Here is a 13,883-nt window from a genome sequence, read left to right on the forward strand (position 1 = left end):
CCCAGGGAAGCAGCTTGGTATAGGCTGGCAAGGGAGCATAACTGCAGAGCAAGAACCCCCTTCCCATCCCATTCTCCCTTTGGAGGGATAAGCTGGCTTTAATGAGTCCTCCCTGCCCCGCGCCACCTCTCTCTTGGTCCTGCTTCATGGCAGCTGTTTCCAATTTCAGCAGTTTTCTTCTGGTGAATTGAAGGCTCCAGGTGACAAAGGGAGTCGGCCATATCTTCCTGGAAAATAAGATAGCCTGGGTCCTACTCCTACCCCACCCCTTACCCTGGACTGGGTGGCTAGAGCTCACTTTCCCAGTGGGCCTGTCATAACCCTGCCCATCACCACCACCCCTGCCACATACACAAACAGCAGGCTTCCAGGTGTATATCCATGTCCTAAACCCTATTTGAAAGGGACTTTAGATTATTCTTCAGTTTATTCTCAGGTCATCTGTTTTCCTAAGATCACCAAGATTTTGATAATTCACCTAACCCCTGGAATGAGTACCCCTTCTGGCTCCTGAAATACAGAAAGAATAGGAAATAGGACACACACACACGTTTCTCACTGAGCCTAGAACACTGGACCTACCATCTGTGACCATCCCCCAGGGTGCCTTGGAAGGGGCATGATCTCTCTGGTTAAAACATTAATGCACAAATGAAGCAGACACATGAGCACTGATTTTATGTAACCCTCCCTGCAAAGCAGAAAGTGAATCAGTATCACTCAGGTAAAACTTTCCTGTCTATTTTTCTTTAATAACAATGTGATGGTTTGGTTTTGTTTGTTTTATATTTCTCTCATGAGTTATTGGTTAGACAGAATCAAGGTAGCTTAATAGTTGGTCCACTTCTCTGCCTAAGGATATCAGTGTGGCCATTCGGAGTCTCGCTGTGAACAACACAAGCTCAACTTCTGCTTTCAGGGAGCTTACAAGGTATTGAAGGGAGACAAACATTAAACATAGATCTACAAATAAGGATGTAATAACAACTGTGGAAATGTGAAGAAGGAAGAGCTTCGACTCTAGAGGGATGTCCCTAGGTGATCCCTTAGAAATCTCTCTCAAGAAAGGAAGGAAGGAAGGAAGGAAGGAAGGAAGGGAGGGAGGGAGGGGGGGAGGGAGGGAGGGAGGGAGGGAGGGAGGGAGGGAGGGAGGGAGGGAGGGAGGGAAAAAACTGAAGATGGGGAGCTGTTTGACAATTTGTTTAGTTCTCAAAGTTCTCTAATATAGCCAAAGCCTTCATTTTAAAATCTCCAGCTTTCCTAAAGGACTCTTATCTTTAAAATGCATGACATCAGGGTAGGATGCATTATCCAATATGGGAGCATCTACTGTTTTATTTGCAGTTGTTTGGAATAGTATGCTTATTCCTTTGGGAGGGAAGATGATCTCCCCAAGAATCCCAAAAACAAAAATCTGGGGGCAGTAGCTCTCCTTCTTCAGGCTCCATCCTCTCCCCAGGCCCAGTCTTGTTTTCCTAAGCAATGGTCAGGAATGTGCAGGGCAGGGGCAGCCTGGCCCTCTGCGCCCAGCCCAGGCAGTCCCAGTCAAAGTCCCAGGCTGGCCTTTCACCTCATCGCTCTCTTGGCTGCTCTTATTAAGCAGCAAAATGTTTCAATATGTGGAACTCTGGGGGAGGGATGGGAGAGAAAAATCGGGATATTGTTGAGAAGGAAATAACGAATAACCTTGCCGCCAGTCTTCCTACCCCCCACGTGGGGAGAGCTGGGTGATAAGTGTGCTTCCTCCTGAAATGGAATCTTAGCAATTGCCTTTTGGTCAGAAATGTCCAGAGCCAATTTGGGAACAGGGTAGGGGGAGCAGGTACTGAATAAATTTTCTCAAAGTTCCCAGAGCAAAGCAGTCAGGATCTGGGTACCCAAGAAGGAAGGAAGAGAAGGCTTGAGAAACAGAGGCCAACTCAGGGAGGTGCAGGAAGCTGTGGGGTTTGTTTTTGCAAACTGACATACTCCTATGTCCATCCATACCGGTACCCGTCTCCTCTCCCTTGCCCCCTGCCCGCCCCCCCAAGTTAGAACAACCATGAACAATTTCCAGTTGCCGAGGATCCACAGAGGAGAGTGAGGTGTGGAGATGCCACTCCCCAAAGCACAGACAACTCAGCAATGCGGGTTCTATTTTGTGTAGAATGGCCCTGGGATTGGCAGCGAAAAGGGCCCTTGTGAGGGTTGACTCAGAAATCTGAGCCCCATTCAAGGCCAAGTCTACAAGGGAAAGTGAAGGAATAAGCAACATTCCAAATTTTAAGAAAACACAAAATTTGATGACCCAGAAACAACTCCTTTACAAGAAAGCTTTTAAATGTTTGAGATTTTTTAAAATTAAAACCTCATAATAGGGCTGTTTCTACAGCATTTGCAATCCACTTTGCCCTTACAGATGCTGCCTAGAAAAAGTGGATGAGAAAGAGGTGCAGTCTTGGTGGTTGTTGGCGAGGAGCGGGGGCAATAGGACTCAACAAAGGGAAGGAGTAACCCTTAGGAAGGAAAAACTTAAGGGCTCAAAAAGTAAAAGAGAACTTCACCGATGTCAAGTTCGAGGAATGATTACTTGCATATCGATAATTTGGAACTTTCAAAGAATAATCAGCTCAAAAAAGCCTGGGTCTGCATGTCTTCTTTTGGCTTCGCTTATTTGTATGTCTGTATTTGTAATATGTGTGCATGATTTCTAGCGTTCTTTAAAGTTTCCTAGTAACACAGAATAGTTTCTAGAAAAGCAGCTGGGGGCAAACGCGTGGCTGTCCTATTAAGAACAATTCATCAGACAACTGTTGGAATATTGATAAAAAAACGGAAATCAAATTACAAGAAGGGGAAAGAGAGAGGAAGAGGGAGTGGGACCCAGAGAGCTGGCGGGAGGCAGCCGAGGAGAAAGCTGCAGAGTACGCAAAGCTCAGCCTAGCGGCTCCTGCAGCCTCCCAGGATGCGCCAGAGCCTGTCCGCAGGCCCTGGAGAGAGAGGCAGACTTTGACTCCAGGTAGGCAGCAGGTTTAACTCCTCACTGCCCAGGTTCCGGGAGCTCTGGGCACCGAGGACAACAACCAAGAACTAACGCTTCCTGGAGCTGCCCGAGTTCCGCTCCTGCGGGCTTTGCAGGAGAGGGTGCCTAAGGTGAGTGCCCACTAGTGTCCGACAGTCTGCGGGCGACGCCTAGTCGTGGCGCCTCTCTGTGTCTCGCTGCTTGTTCTGGTTGCAGTCGGGAAATGCGGGACTTTGGGGTCTCCTCCTTTCTCTCATTTTCTCTGGCTTTCTTTTTTCTCTTTCTTTCCTCTGTTTTCTTGTGAGTTACACTTAGACTTTCAAAAACAAATGCGGGGGACCGGCGGGGTCGCTAGCGTTGGAAGGGAGAGAGGCTGGAGAAAGTGCTCCTGGGCAGAGGCAGCGAAGGGAGTCTCTGAGCCCGAGAAATGTACCTTGTCCCTGCACTCGTGTGTGTCTGTTGTGGCTTCAGGAGCCCCCCCCCCCCAAAAAAAGCTGGAATTGGTTAGTGGGGAGAAAAGTGCTTTATCAGAAACACATTGGCTGCTGGAGAAGCCACGAGCTGCCACATTCGAGATGGTTAAGAGAAGGAAGGAAAGGAATAAGAGAGATGTGGCCACCAGACTGGGCTAAGGCAGGGAGAGACCCACTCACTCAGAGGCACCTGGCAACCTGGGGTGGCTTTTGTGCCTTTGAGCCCAAATTATCAGAACTAAGTAAGACACCACCTCTCCTGCCACTAAAGACGAGGACCTGACTGTCCACTGTAGCTGTCTCTTCCCAAAAACCTATTTTCTTTTAAAAGAGAGGGGGCTCTGGGAAAGGGGTCTCCACAAACCACCCTAACCTTGCGTTCGTCTTCCTCCCTCGCTGGGACACCAGCAAGGAAGAGTAGCCCGGCTGGACGCTGGCAGAGTCGAACAAGTGGTGAGGGAGTCAAGCAGGTCTGTGCCCGGAGGGCCCGAGTGTTGGCAGCTCTGTAAGCATCAGCTCCTCTGGCTGCAAGAAAGGGGAGTCCTACCTCTAACCTGGCCGCGTTCTCTCCTCAGCACGCACCAAGAACCAGAACATCCTGGAGTTGCCAGAACAAGCTGTAGTCAGCCCCAGTGCGAGCTCAGGCCGTAGGGGAGGCGGCTGTCTCTGATTTCGGCCAGGGGAGAGTAAAAGGACTATAGGGAGGAGACCCAGTGGTGTGAAGTGGCTCTCATTCCTCACCGTCCCCTGGCCTAAAGCCCTGGTACCCGACCAAGGCGCAGGAAGAGTGCTCACTGCCCAACCACTGGCACCCTCCCTCGAGGGACCACACAGATCTGAGCCTCCCAAACCCTTGCTGTCTTCTCCATCTGCATTCACCACCAGGCCACCAACCCACTGTCTCCCCCTCACTCCGCTGGCGGGTAACCGAGGCTTCTCCCTCCCAGGCTGGCTTTTGGACGTTCCTGACCCGCCCTCAGCAACCCACGATGTTTCAGACAGTCCCTGACACGTCGTCTTACGTCAAGGTAAGACATGGCAGCTTCTTTAAACAGGTAATGACCCCTGGCTTCTACCCCACCCGGGTCTATGGTCCCTTTTCCCTTTCCCCGGGAAAAAGGGGTAGGGGTGGTCGTGGGCCTTTATCTCGGCTTGTGGATCTCAAGCTGGGGCACTCCTGGCCAAATGAGAGTGGCACAGACTCTCGGGAATCCTAGCTTGAGAAGCAACGCTCCTGGAGGCCAGTGTTTGGGAAACTGGGAGCGGGAGGGCCTGGCGGAGCCTGTGCGGGAAGACAGAGCAGCTCTCCGCATCAGGTCCCAATGGGTGGTGTACTCTGAGCGGCTGGAGCACAGCAGGTTCCCTGCGTTAAGCGCGTGCGCGCTGGTGTGTGAGCGCGTCTGTGCCTGTGTGCCTGTGTGCGCCTATCTGCATGTGGGGTTGTGTGCGGGTGTGCGGGCGTGCGGGTGTGCGGGCGCCACGCGCTTCTACTGCAGGTTAGACACCCGATCAGCCCTCCAGCTCCAGCCAACCATCTTTGGCCCCGCCCGCTCCTTGGAAGTGCAGATTGCTGTTTGACAGCACAACCAAGGGCTTTTCTTTCTTTCTTCCTCCCTCCCTCCCTCCCTCCCTCCCTCCCTCCCTCCCTCCCTCCCTCCCTCCCCCCCCCTCTCTCTCTCTCTCTCTCTCTCTCTCTCTCTCTCTCTTTCTTTCCACAACAGTTTTCAAGAATGTAAACAAACCGAGGCTGGGACATCTGGGTTACACGTTTAATGAAAATCTGCTGGCTGGGTGGGGCGGAGATTGAGCACCGGGCGGCCCTGCCCATGGGAGGGGCTGCGACGAGGTCCACTCAGGCGGCGACCTGACACCCTCCGAGTAGGGACCCAAAGCTTAGGGTCATCTGAGCCTGTCCTAGAGCTGAGGAGGAAGGACTCTCTGCGACGTTGCAAATACCCGCGGACTTTTCCCAGATCCCTGCCCCGCCCTCTCCATCCTGAAGCCCCGCCCTCTCCATCCTGAAGCCCCGCCTCCAAGTGCTCCCTTGACGGGTCCCTGAGGCCCAGCTGGGCTGGGCCTGTGCGATGGGGTGCGAACTCTTGGGTCTTGTCCAAGGATCGCCAATTATGGGAGATCCTTGGATCTCTCTAAGGAAAACTTGTCACAGGGATGCATCTTCCCACTCACACACCTGAGGTCCGAAGGAGTCACTTGGTCACTTCGGGACGGGAAGGCCTAAGCCTAGAGGCTTGGCCCAAAAAACAGTGTTTCCTTGACAATGCCTGAGTAAATGAATGAATGAAATACGGTGTAATCAATGTAGCAATAATCAGTGAATGGATAAATAGCAAATGGCTCCCAGGAGGTTACATGCTTTAAGGTTAGACTAAGGCGCGCATGAATTCGCTGTCCCCAGTTTTCCTGAGAAGTTTAGGAAGGCATAACCTTTCGCACTTCCACCACCTGGAATCCCCGAGCCGGGCTGCGGGAGCTCTGCACTGAAGACTGTAAATGACTGCGGGGAGCTGCAGTCTCTCTACCACTCAAAGGAACCCTCGAGCCCACACACACCCGGGACCCAGGACCTCAGGATGAGGAACCCTAGAGGGGCACGTGAAAGCCGCAGATCGAGACCCAAGCCACAGGTCGGGGACAAAGCAGATCGGTCCAGGAGAGCGCAGCGGACCCGCCTGGGGGCTGAGGAGAAAGCAGTCTGGGAGCTGTGGGCCTCCAGAGTTGCTGCACGCCGCAGGAGCTCTTTTCAAGGGGGAAAATGAATTTTTCAGCAGCCACAAAGTTGGTATTGTTGCACAAAGGGGTGCATTGATGGCGGCGAAAGGTCTGCGTGGCAGGGACAATCTTGGGTCTGTTCCGCCGGCTCCCTCCGCCGAACATTTGCCAGAGGGGCACAAACAGTCGCAGGCTGCCAAGACCCTGCCGTTGCCTGGCAGACACCCGGCTCAAGGGTTGTTGACAAACATCGCGGGCCCAGGCGCCCGGGCCCCACAAGCGAGGAGCCCAGCTGCCCCGCGGGACCAAGAGTGCCCACTCCACCGGGGTGACGATCTGGACAGTGGTCTGGGCTCTGAGGGGTCCCACAGAGAGATGAAGGAGGTAACTGCCCACGTAGGAGCGCTTTAGGTGGGAAAGGGGCAGGGATGAACCAGGGAAAGGGAGAGAGGGAAAAGCGTGACTCTTGGAGACGCTGACACGCAGTAGTAGACGAATAACTGCAGCGACGTTAATGGCTACCTCTCAGCTCTGACCTTCGCCAGCCACTGCTCTAAGCATTGTGTTTGTATTAGCTTATTTAATATTAACAGCAATCTTAGGAGGTAGTCCATTTTGCAGGCGGGAAACTGAGGCACATGAGGTCAATGTGATGTGAGGGGCAAAGCCAAGATACATGTAGTAATGGCAAAGCTGTGCCGGCTGCCAGGGAAGTTCTAAAGGCTCATTCTGTCTTACAACACCCCCTTGAGATAAGTCCTATTATAACCCCATTATACAGATTAGGACAGTGAGGCACACGGAGGTTAAGGAACTTGTTCAAGTCCTCAGAGCTTTACCACTTACTGTGCAGAGCTAGAATTCAAACCCAGGCTAGCTGGTCCCCAAACCGAAACTTCCACTAGTGACGTTTTGCTTAAGGATGGGGGAGTGAAGGGACCCAAAGACCAAGTAGAGCAACCCTGACCGCACCTGCGCAATGCCAGCCGAGTGCAAAGCACTTTCTCCTAGAGCGCAGAGCACTTCTCTGAAACCTCCTCGCTGGTCCTCCGCTCCGCACCCCCGTGGGATTGGCTTGGTCCTCCTCTTTTTCTGTGTACGCCTCCCCTCAGGCTCCTTCCTCTAACCTACCAGCCTGAGGATTGGGCCCAGGCTGCATTCTGGGGGAGATGTCGTCATCCGTCTGTCCCCTGGACAGGAGGTTCCTAGCCCCAGAATATTCACAGCGATGCGCCCCGGAGGTCTGGCCGGCAGGTCTCGAAGCTGCGTTTCAAGGACTCGGATCTGTTCTTAAAATGAATGTTGTTTGGGGTGGCTGGGAGGAGGGGGCTGATGGAGATTGGAGAAGCTGAACCCACCTTGGCCCCATCCCAACTGCCCCATCCTGGCGCCGCCACTGGACGAGGGTCGGGACACCTGGCTGGTCTCCACCTCTTGTCAGCCTGCTCTATCTGGTCAGTCTTGGACTCCCTCGGGGTTTCCTCATCGACGCCGCGTGGTCTGGGGGCTCAGAGACTCTCCTCCTTCCTAGCCCGCCCGCCCCCGGCCCTCCCGCCGCCGCGGCCTCCCACGTAGCGTTTTGAACCCATTCAGCGCTAAGGCAAGAACTAGCGTGGGGAGCGGGCCGGGCGAGCAGAGGCTCTAAATCTTCCTTCACTCTGTGAGTAGATGAAGTCTGAGAAACAAATTCAAAGCAGGCGCTCCTGCAGAGCCTTCCTGCAAAAATGTTCCCCGGCATTCAAGCGCATCCAGGGGCGGCTCGAGCTGCCTTGTTTGGCTAAGGTCAGACGAGACTAGGGTTCTCCAATAAAAATAAATCTCAAATTAATTATGGCCTGGAGCGAAAGGCCAGACACTTGAAGCTGCAGTTGTGCAGTCTGGAGTTTTGGCGCTTGCCTGCCCACCCCTCCCCGTTCTCCAGCCCTCTCCTCCTCCCACTTTGCCAGCTCGGATACCCGCTGTGGCCGCGCTGGACTAGAGGGGGGTAGGACGGAGGACGGACGGAGGGAGAGGAGCCGCCCGAGACCTTTTGCCAGGCCTGGCATCCTGCGGAGTTTCGAGTGACTCCCTGGGTCCAGTTCCTCAGGGATCAGGTTCAAATCGTCAGATCCGCCTACCCCAAACCCAGGCTGAAGCCCAAGGAGCCCGGGAAGCCCGCGTCTGGAAAGTCTTGACCGGGTCAAAAGGGCTGACATTGAGCGAGCCAAGACACGTTTCGCCCCGCCGCTCCCCTCCCGGGGGAAGCAGGACTTCCGCATCTTTGAAAATACTGTCAAGTGCGAATGGTGCGAGGCAAGTCGTCTCACCAACGTTCCAAATGAAAATGCTCCAAATCCAAATATTTCCTGGGTATTCACGCCCATGTGCACGCTTTCTGTAAGTGACCCCAGACTTGGAAATGTGTGGTGGGCTGTTTTGTTGTTGGGACATGTTTATCTCCAGTAGGTAGCTTTTGTTTTAAATATTGGGAAGAGATTCCCTGACTGTGAGCTTCCTCTGACTTGAAAGCCAGCCCTGAGCTGGTGGAATGTGAGCTGTCACCGACTGCACCCATACTAGCTCCTGGTCAGCAGCTCTGCCCAGTCTGGGAAAGGGCGAGGCCACTGGAGCCGTGGTGAGCCAGGAAAGAGGGTGTGCACAGTGTGTGGGCAGGGGCAGCCTTCCCCAAGCTAGGCCCGGAGACTAAGGAAAGAGGGAGGAGAGAGAGAGACTAAGGAAAGAGGGAGGCAGAGGAGAGGGAAGGGGAGGTCTGCCCCACTATCACAAGACCGTTTTTATTTGTCGCGGCCCTCACCGCAGGCTCTCTATCAATTTGTCTCAATGCAAACATTCGAAATATTCCCTTTGGCTGCTCGTGAAAACAATGTGAGCTGCCAGGATCAAACCATCTTTCCAGATGTCTGGTGGTAACCACATTAAACAGGGTAGACTTGTTTACTATTGTGCTTGGTTAGGGCGCTTCCCCCATCCCCTTTCAGGATTTAAAAAAGCAGCTGCAGCAGTGGAGTTGAGCAAAAACCCCGATTTACATAAGAGTGGGGCAAACTGACCCACCACAGTGCCAACACTGGATGGAGGAAGTCAGATTCCTGAAGAGATCTAGTCAGAGTTAGGTGGGGTCTTCTTTATAGGTGGAGACCTCTGTGAGGAGCCTCCCCTCCGGGGCTGATACAAAGCCAACAACAGTGGCACCAGTGCCAGTCGGTGAGTCACAAAGGGGCAGTGATGCCTATGCCAGCCTCTTCACTATCCCCTACCCATCTCCAAAACTATGAAATTGCCACAGCTTTGGTTTTACGGGGAGAAACATAAAATACTATCGAGTTCCAGAGTTGAAACTAAAGGGCAAGTCCTCATTTTAATCTAGTTCCATGCTGAACACTTCCAACGGGGAAGGCAGCTAACACTGAAAGGAACTGGGGGACAGTATAGAGATCTTGAGGTGACTACTGATTAATGTCTCAAAGGTGATCTGTCACGTGTCAGAGTGACAGGAGTTGGAAAGAGAAACCTAGCCATGGTGTCTGCCACAGAGGTACCTTCTAAAGGGCTAGGGGGAGGGTGGGGGACAGTCACCAACTGTGGGATGCCTTGAACAGCCTCTCAACTGCCCAGCACCAGGAAGGGGGCCTCTCGGTGGTGGATCTGGAGTCCTTTCTGGCTGAAAGAGGATTAATGGGCTGGAGTGTGCGGGTTTCTGGTGAGGTCCGGGTGGGAAACGATCTCCCCGCATTCTCCTGAAAGCTCTGTTGTAGTTTGAAGGTCGGTAGAGCCTGGGCTGAAAAGGAAACAATTTTGGGTTTGAAAGGATGTAATTCATTCTTCCTTTCCCGTTAACCTCTTTCCTCTCTGGAAAGCATGTGGAAACGCTGAAGGGAGGAGTGAGAAGGCAGGCAGCCCGCCGCGGGAAGGAAAGGGTTAAGCCTGATTTCTTTTAATTGAACTCCAGAACTGGTGGCCCCAGGCAAACGCGGGGGGGGGGGGAGACTGACCCCGCTAGCGGTAACCAGATGTGGCGGTCCCAGGGGAGCCCCGGAGCAGACCCCTGGATTGAGAAGCAGACAGGAACGGGGGGAGTCAGCCCGGCCCCCATCCCCACCATCCACCCCACCCCCACCCCCAACACGCTCGCGGAGTCTCAATTGCTGGCAGGCTGCACCCGCCACTCCAGGTCTGGTCACGTTCAGACCCCGTGTCTGTGTTCGAACCCAAAATTGGAGCTGAATTGATGAGACTAATTTCTAGAGGGGGAGGGGGAGGGAGGGAGGCGAGTGAGCTCTCGGGCTCAATTGCTCCTGAAGAAATAAAGAATTGATAAGTCACCTTTTTTTTTTTTGCTGCTGTGGACACCCTTTCGAAATTTTTTCTTTCCAATTGACTTGGATCTCCTCTGGATTTTTTTTTTCCTCTTTCCCCCATCGGACTCTTTAAATAAAAGTGAGAAGGTCTAAAGCGTGGTCTGGAGAGCGTGGACAAGGTAATCTGTTTTGGATGTCCGGGAGAAGGGAGTCGGACCGAAAGCTCCCAGCCCCCTGAGGCTGCTCCAACAGGGGCAAGCGGCGGCCCAGTAGGGAGGTGGGGAGGTCTCCGGGTGGGCTGGAGAACGTCGGCCTCCAGGCTGGGTAGGGAGGACTGTCCGGAGCGCACAGCTCTGGGTCTCACCCCGGGAAAAGCCTGGGTCTGCGCTCCTGGGACCTGCTAACTGTCGTAGAGGGAATGTCCCGCCTTAATGTCAGTTCCTTGGGGGACGGGAAGGGCGACTCTTGCCTGGGAGTCAGTGCTTGGCCGTCGCGTCCGGGTAAGCGCTAGGGGTTTGGCTCGAGACGAAGATAGGTGGCCTAGGACGCCGCGGATCTCAGCTCTCTGCGGGTACCGGGAGCCCAAGGGTAGAGACGCGCCGCCCGGAGGGCGCCCTTCTCCTAACAATGCGCCCGGAATGAAGTCCGCTCCCCGACAGCGCGGGTCAGCCCGAAACCGCTCAGAATCCGCTTGGATGAGTGGGTGAGCCGCTCCGGGACTCTGCCGCGTCTCGGCAGCGGAGGAGGGCCCGAGTGGAAAAATTCTTATTGGATGCACTTTTTAATGGTTGGTTTGCCTTGGTTTGCGTCCGGATCTTCGCCTGCAGTAGGCGCTGGGTTACCCCAGCCCTAGTCAACTCTCACTCCTTTCCCCCCCAACCCCACCCCCAAAAAGTTTGTCTCCGGCTGGAAAAAGCATTAATGAACGTATCTGTGGGAAGAAACGGAAAGTGAATGAGTCAGGAGGGCCACCTTCGGCCAACCGCCCCAGGAAAAGCAAAGAAGCCAAAGGTCTTTGGCTTTGGATTTTGGGGGAAGGTGATGGGGGGAGGTGCAGACTTCGGGAATCAGGGCGCGGACGCTGGGCGTGGACCCCGTCATTGTTCCCGGCTAGCTCTTATCTCCCAGAAGCAAGTATCCTGTGTGCGCAGCGCATGAATGTGTCTGGGCATCTCCGCATATATTTATATAGTGTGTGATGCGAAAAGCAGGACCAGCCGAGGGGAGGAAGAGGGGGTGTGAGGGGTGGGAAGGCGAGGGAGAGCAGAGAGCAGAGAGAGGAGAGAAGAGAGAGGAGAGCTCGAGCGAGAGAGAGAGAGAGAGAGAGAGAGAGAGAGAGAGAGAGAGAGAGAGAGGAGAGATAGGACTTCCTCCCCGATTCGCAAAGTGAAGTCACTTCCCAAAATTAGCTGAAAAAAAGTTTCATCCGGTTAACTGTCTCTTTCGCTCCGCTACAACAACAAACGTGCACCGGGGAGCGAGGGCAGGGCGCTCGCAGGGGGCACGCAGGGAGGGCCCAGAGCGCCGGGGAGGCCGCGCCGGGCTAATCCGAAGGGGCTGCGAGGTCAGGCTGTAACCGGGTCAATGTGTGGAATATTGGGGGGCTCGGCTGCAGACTTGGCCAAATGGACGGGACTATTAAGGTAAGCGGCGGGGCAGTGGGCGCGGGTGGTGGGGGCCGGCCAGGGCAGCGAAGCGGCTGGCGGGTAGGTGCGGGGCCCGGGGCCCGGAAGACGTGGCCATTCTCCCTTCCTTCCGCGCCCCGGCTTTGCGCCGGCTCCCCTGGCGCTCGGGTGGCGAGTCCTACTCGCGGGCCAGCCGGCTAGGCGCCGCGTGGAGCGCAACCTCCCCCGAAATCCCTGCCCCAAAGTGGAGTCCGGCCCTCTCCCACCCCGCTGCCCACCGGGCTGCAGGAGGGGGCGGTGGGAAACCTGGGGACCCAGAGTGCGGACTGGAGTCAGGGGCGGGAGACCTCGGGGTCCACCACTCCCGCCGGCAGCCGGGGCGCGCTGGCCCAGCGCTGGGCATGTGGCTTCCTCTCAGCAGAGGCCGAATGCGGCAGGGCCCGGGGCTGCAGCCGCCCCCTCTCGGGTCCCTGTCTGGTGGGCCCTGGGGCGGGTAAGTGGCCTCGTCGCTGGAGGGTAGGGGTGCAAGTGAGTGTGTCGGGGGCTCTGTCTGAGCGGGTTCCTCCAGATGGAAGCCCCTGTTTACATGTCTGCGCCGGCTGCTTTCCCTTCCTCTCGGCACTCAGTCGCCCGGTTCTCGGCGCTGGAGAGTCGCCGGCTCCGCGGGACTCCTGGGCCGACCTCGCCGCCTCTCCGGCAGGGAACCTTCCCCAGCCCCGTCCGCGCAGCTCCCTCGAGCCCTGCGCCCCGGCCCTTCTCGCCCAGGCTTGCGCCGGTTCCAGGACGTGGGCTCCTGGAGCTGTCGCCTCCGAGAGGGTCCCGCGTCCTTCGGAGCCGCCCCCACTGAAGGGGCCGGCTGTGAGCCCGCGCCTAGAGCCGGCCGGGCCAATCCCACCCCAGCCGCCGCCGCCGCCACGCCTGGGTCTAGTTTGCAAAGTGCAGCCCAGGCGGAAGGGTGAGGGTCTGGGTTCGCGTCACACTTCAGAAAGGTTGACTGCTGCCTCTGAAAGGGTTTGCCAAGTGGGGCCAGGAGCAGAGAGGAGGGACACCCCCTAACGTGACAGGCCTTAGAGGACCTAGGGAAATGAATGGGACCAGGGGTTAGCTTCGAGGCTGACGCGCCACACCAAGCAGGAGTTTGTCTGGAAAAACTATTAGGCTGGCGAGGTGGGGACTGGCAGAGCCCGCCATTCCCCAGAACCCGAAGGAATCAACTCCCTGCTCAGGGCTTAGCTAGAGGAGGCTAAGATGTTGGGCTCAGAGAATTCGAGAGATTTTTATCTTCTGGGTGGGGTCGTGGTTTTTATTTTCTAATTTTTTTTTAATGAAAGTTTGAAATCTGCTGACTTAGGTAAAAGACACCAACTGAAGGAACTTGAAAATCTGGAGATGAGATAACTGATTGAAATGGGTTAAAGGAAGCCTACAGGAGCCTGGGTTCCTCAAACCCAAAGTGAGTAGGTGAGAAGTAGGTGAGAGAGGATTCCTGCAAAGACCCGAGAGTGGGGGTCGTTGGGCCATTTTGTGCCTGTTTCTCTGCTTCCTGTTGATGTCTGCATGCAAGTGCCTCTGTATAGTAATGAGATGCTCCCCTCTAGAAAAATTCCCCCAATCAGGACAATCACCACTTACTCTGAAGGCCCTTTCTGACCCAGAAGGGTGGTCAGATGGCCTCAGGGTCTTAATGTGGACACCCTAAGGAAAAGTGAAGAAATATCTCCACACTGCTTAAAATCTACGCACAGGCCCTGAGCAA

General features: G+C 55.1%; 1 protein-coding gene and 1 long non-coding RNA gene across 3 annotated transcripts in view; one reads left to right on the top strand and one right to left on the bottom strand.

Annotated features, from left to right (window-relative positions):
- Positions 1-5,233: 5,233 nt before the first annotated feature.
- On the bottom strand, positions 5,234-11,257 carry LOC144578062 (uncharacterized). The gene is made up of 2 exons (XR_013523131.1): positions 10,528-11,257; positions 5,234-9,982 (listed from the first exon to the last, which is right to left on the bottom strand). It is a non-coding gene; the product is annotated as an uncharacterized LOC144578062 (long non-coding RNA).
- The window catches only part of FLI1 (Fli-1 proto-oncogene, ETS transcription factor), a 118,798-nt gene continuing 115,895 nt past the window's right edge, over positions 10,981-13,883 (top strand). The window contains exon 1 of one of the 2 annotated variants that reach the window (XM_035265058.3): positions 10,981-11,205. Coding sequence is in view for 1 of the 2 variants with exons in the window: in XM_002754578.7 (XP_002754624.1) it covers positions 12,128-12,145 (18 nt within the window). In the remaining variant the exon portion in view is untranslated. Of the gene's footprint in view, positions 11,206-11,940; positions 12,146-13,883 lie in introns of those variants that run through there. The other variant, XM_002754578.7, reaches the window with a different exon arrangement.

Source organism: Callithrix jacchus, chromosome 10 (genome assembly GCF_049354715.1).
Source record: "Callithrix jacchus isolate 240 chromosome 10, calJac240_pri, whole genome shotgun sequence".
Classification (NCBI taxonomy): domain Eukaryota; kingdom Metazoa; phylum Chordata; class Mammalia; order Primates; family Cebidae; genus Callithrix; species Callithrix jacchus.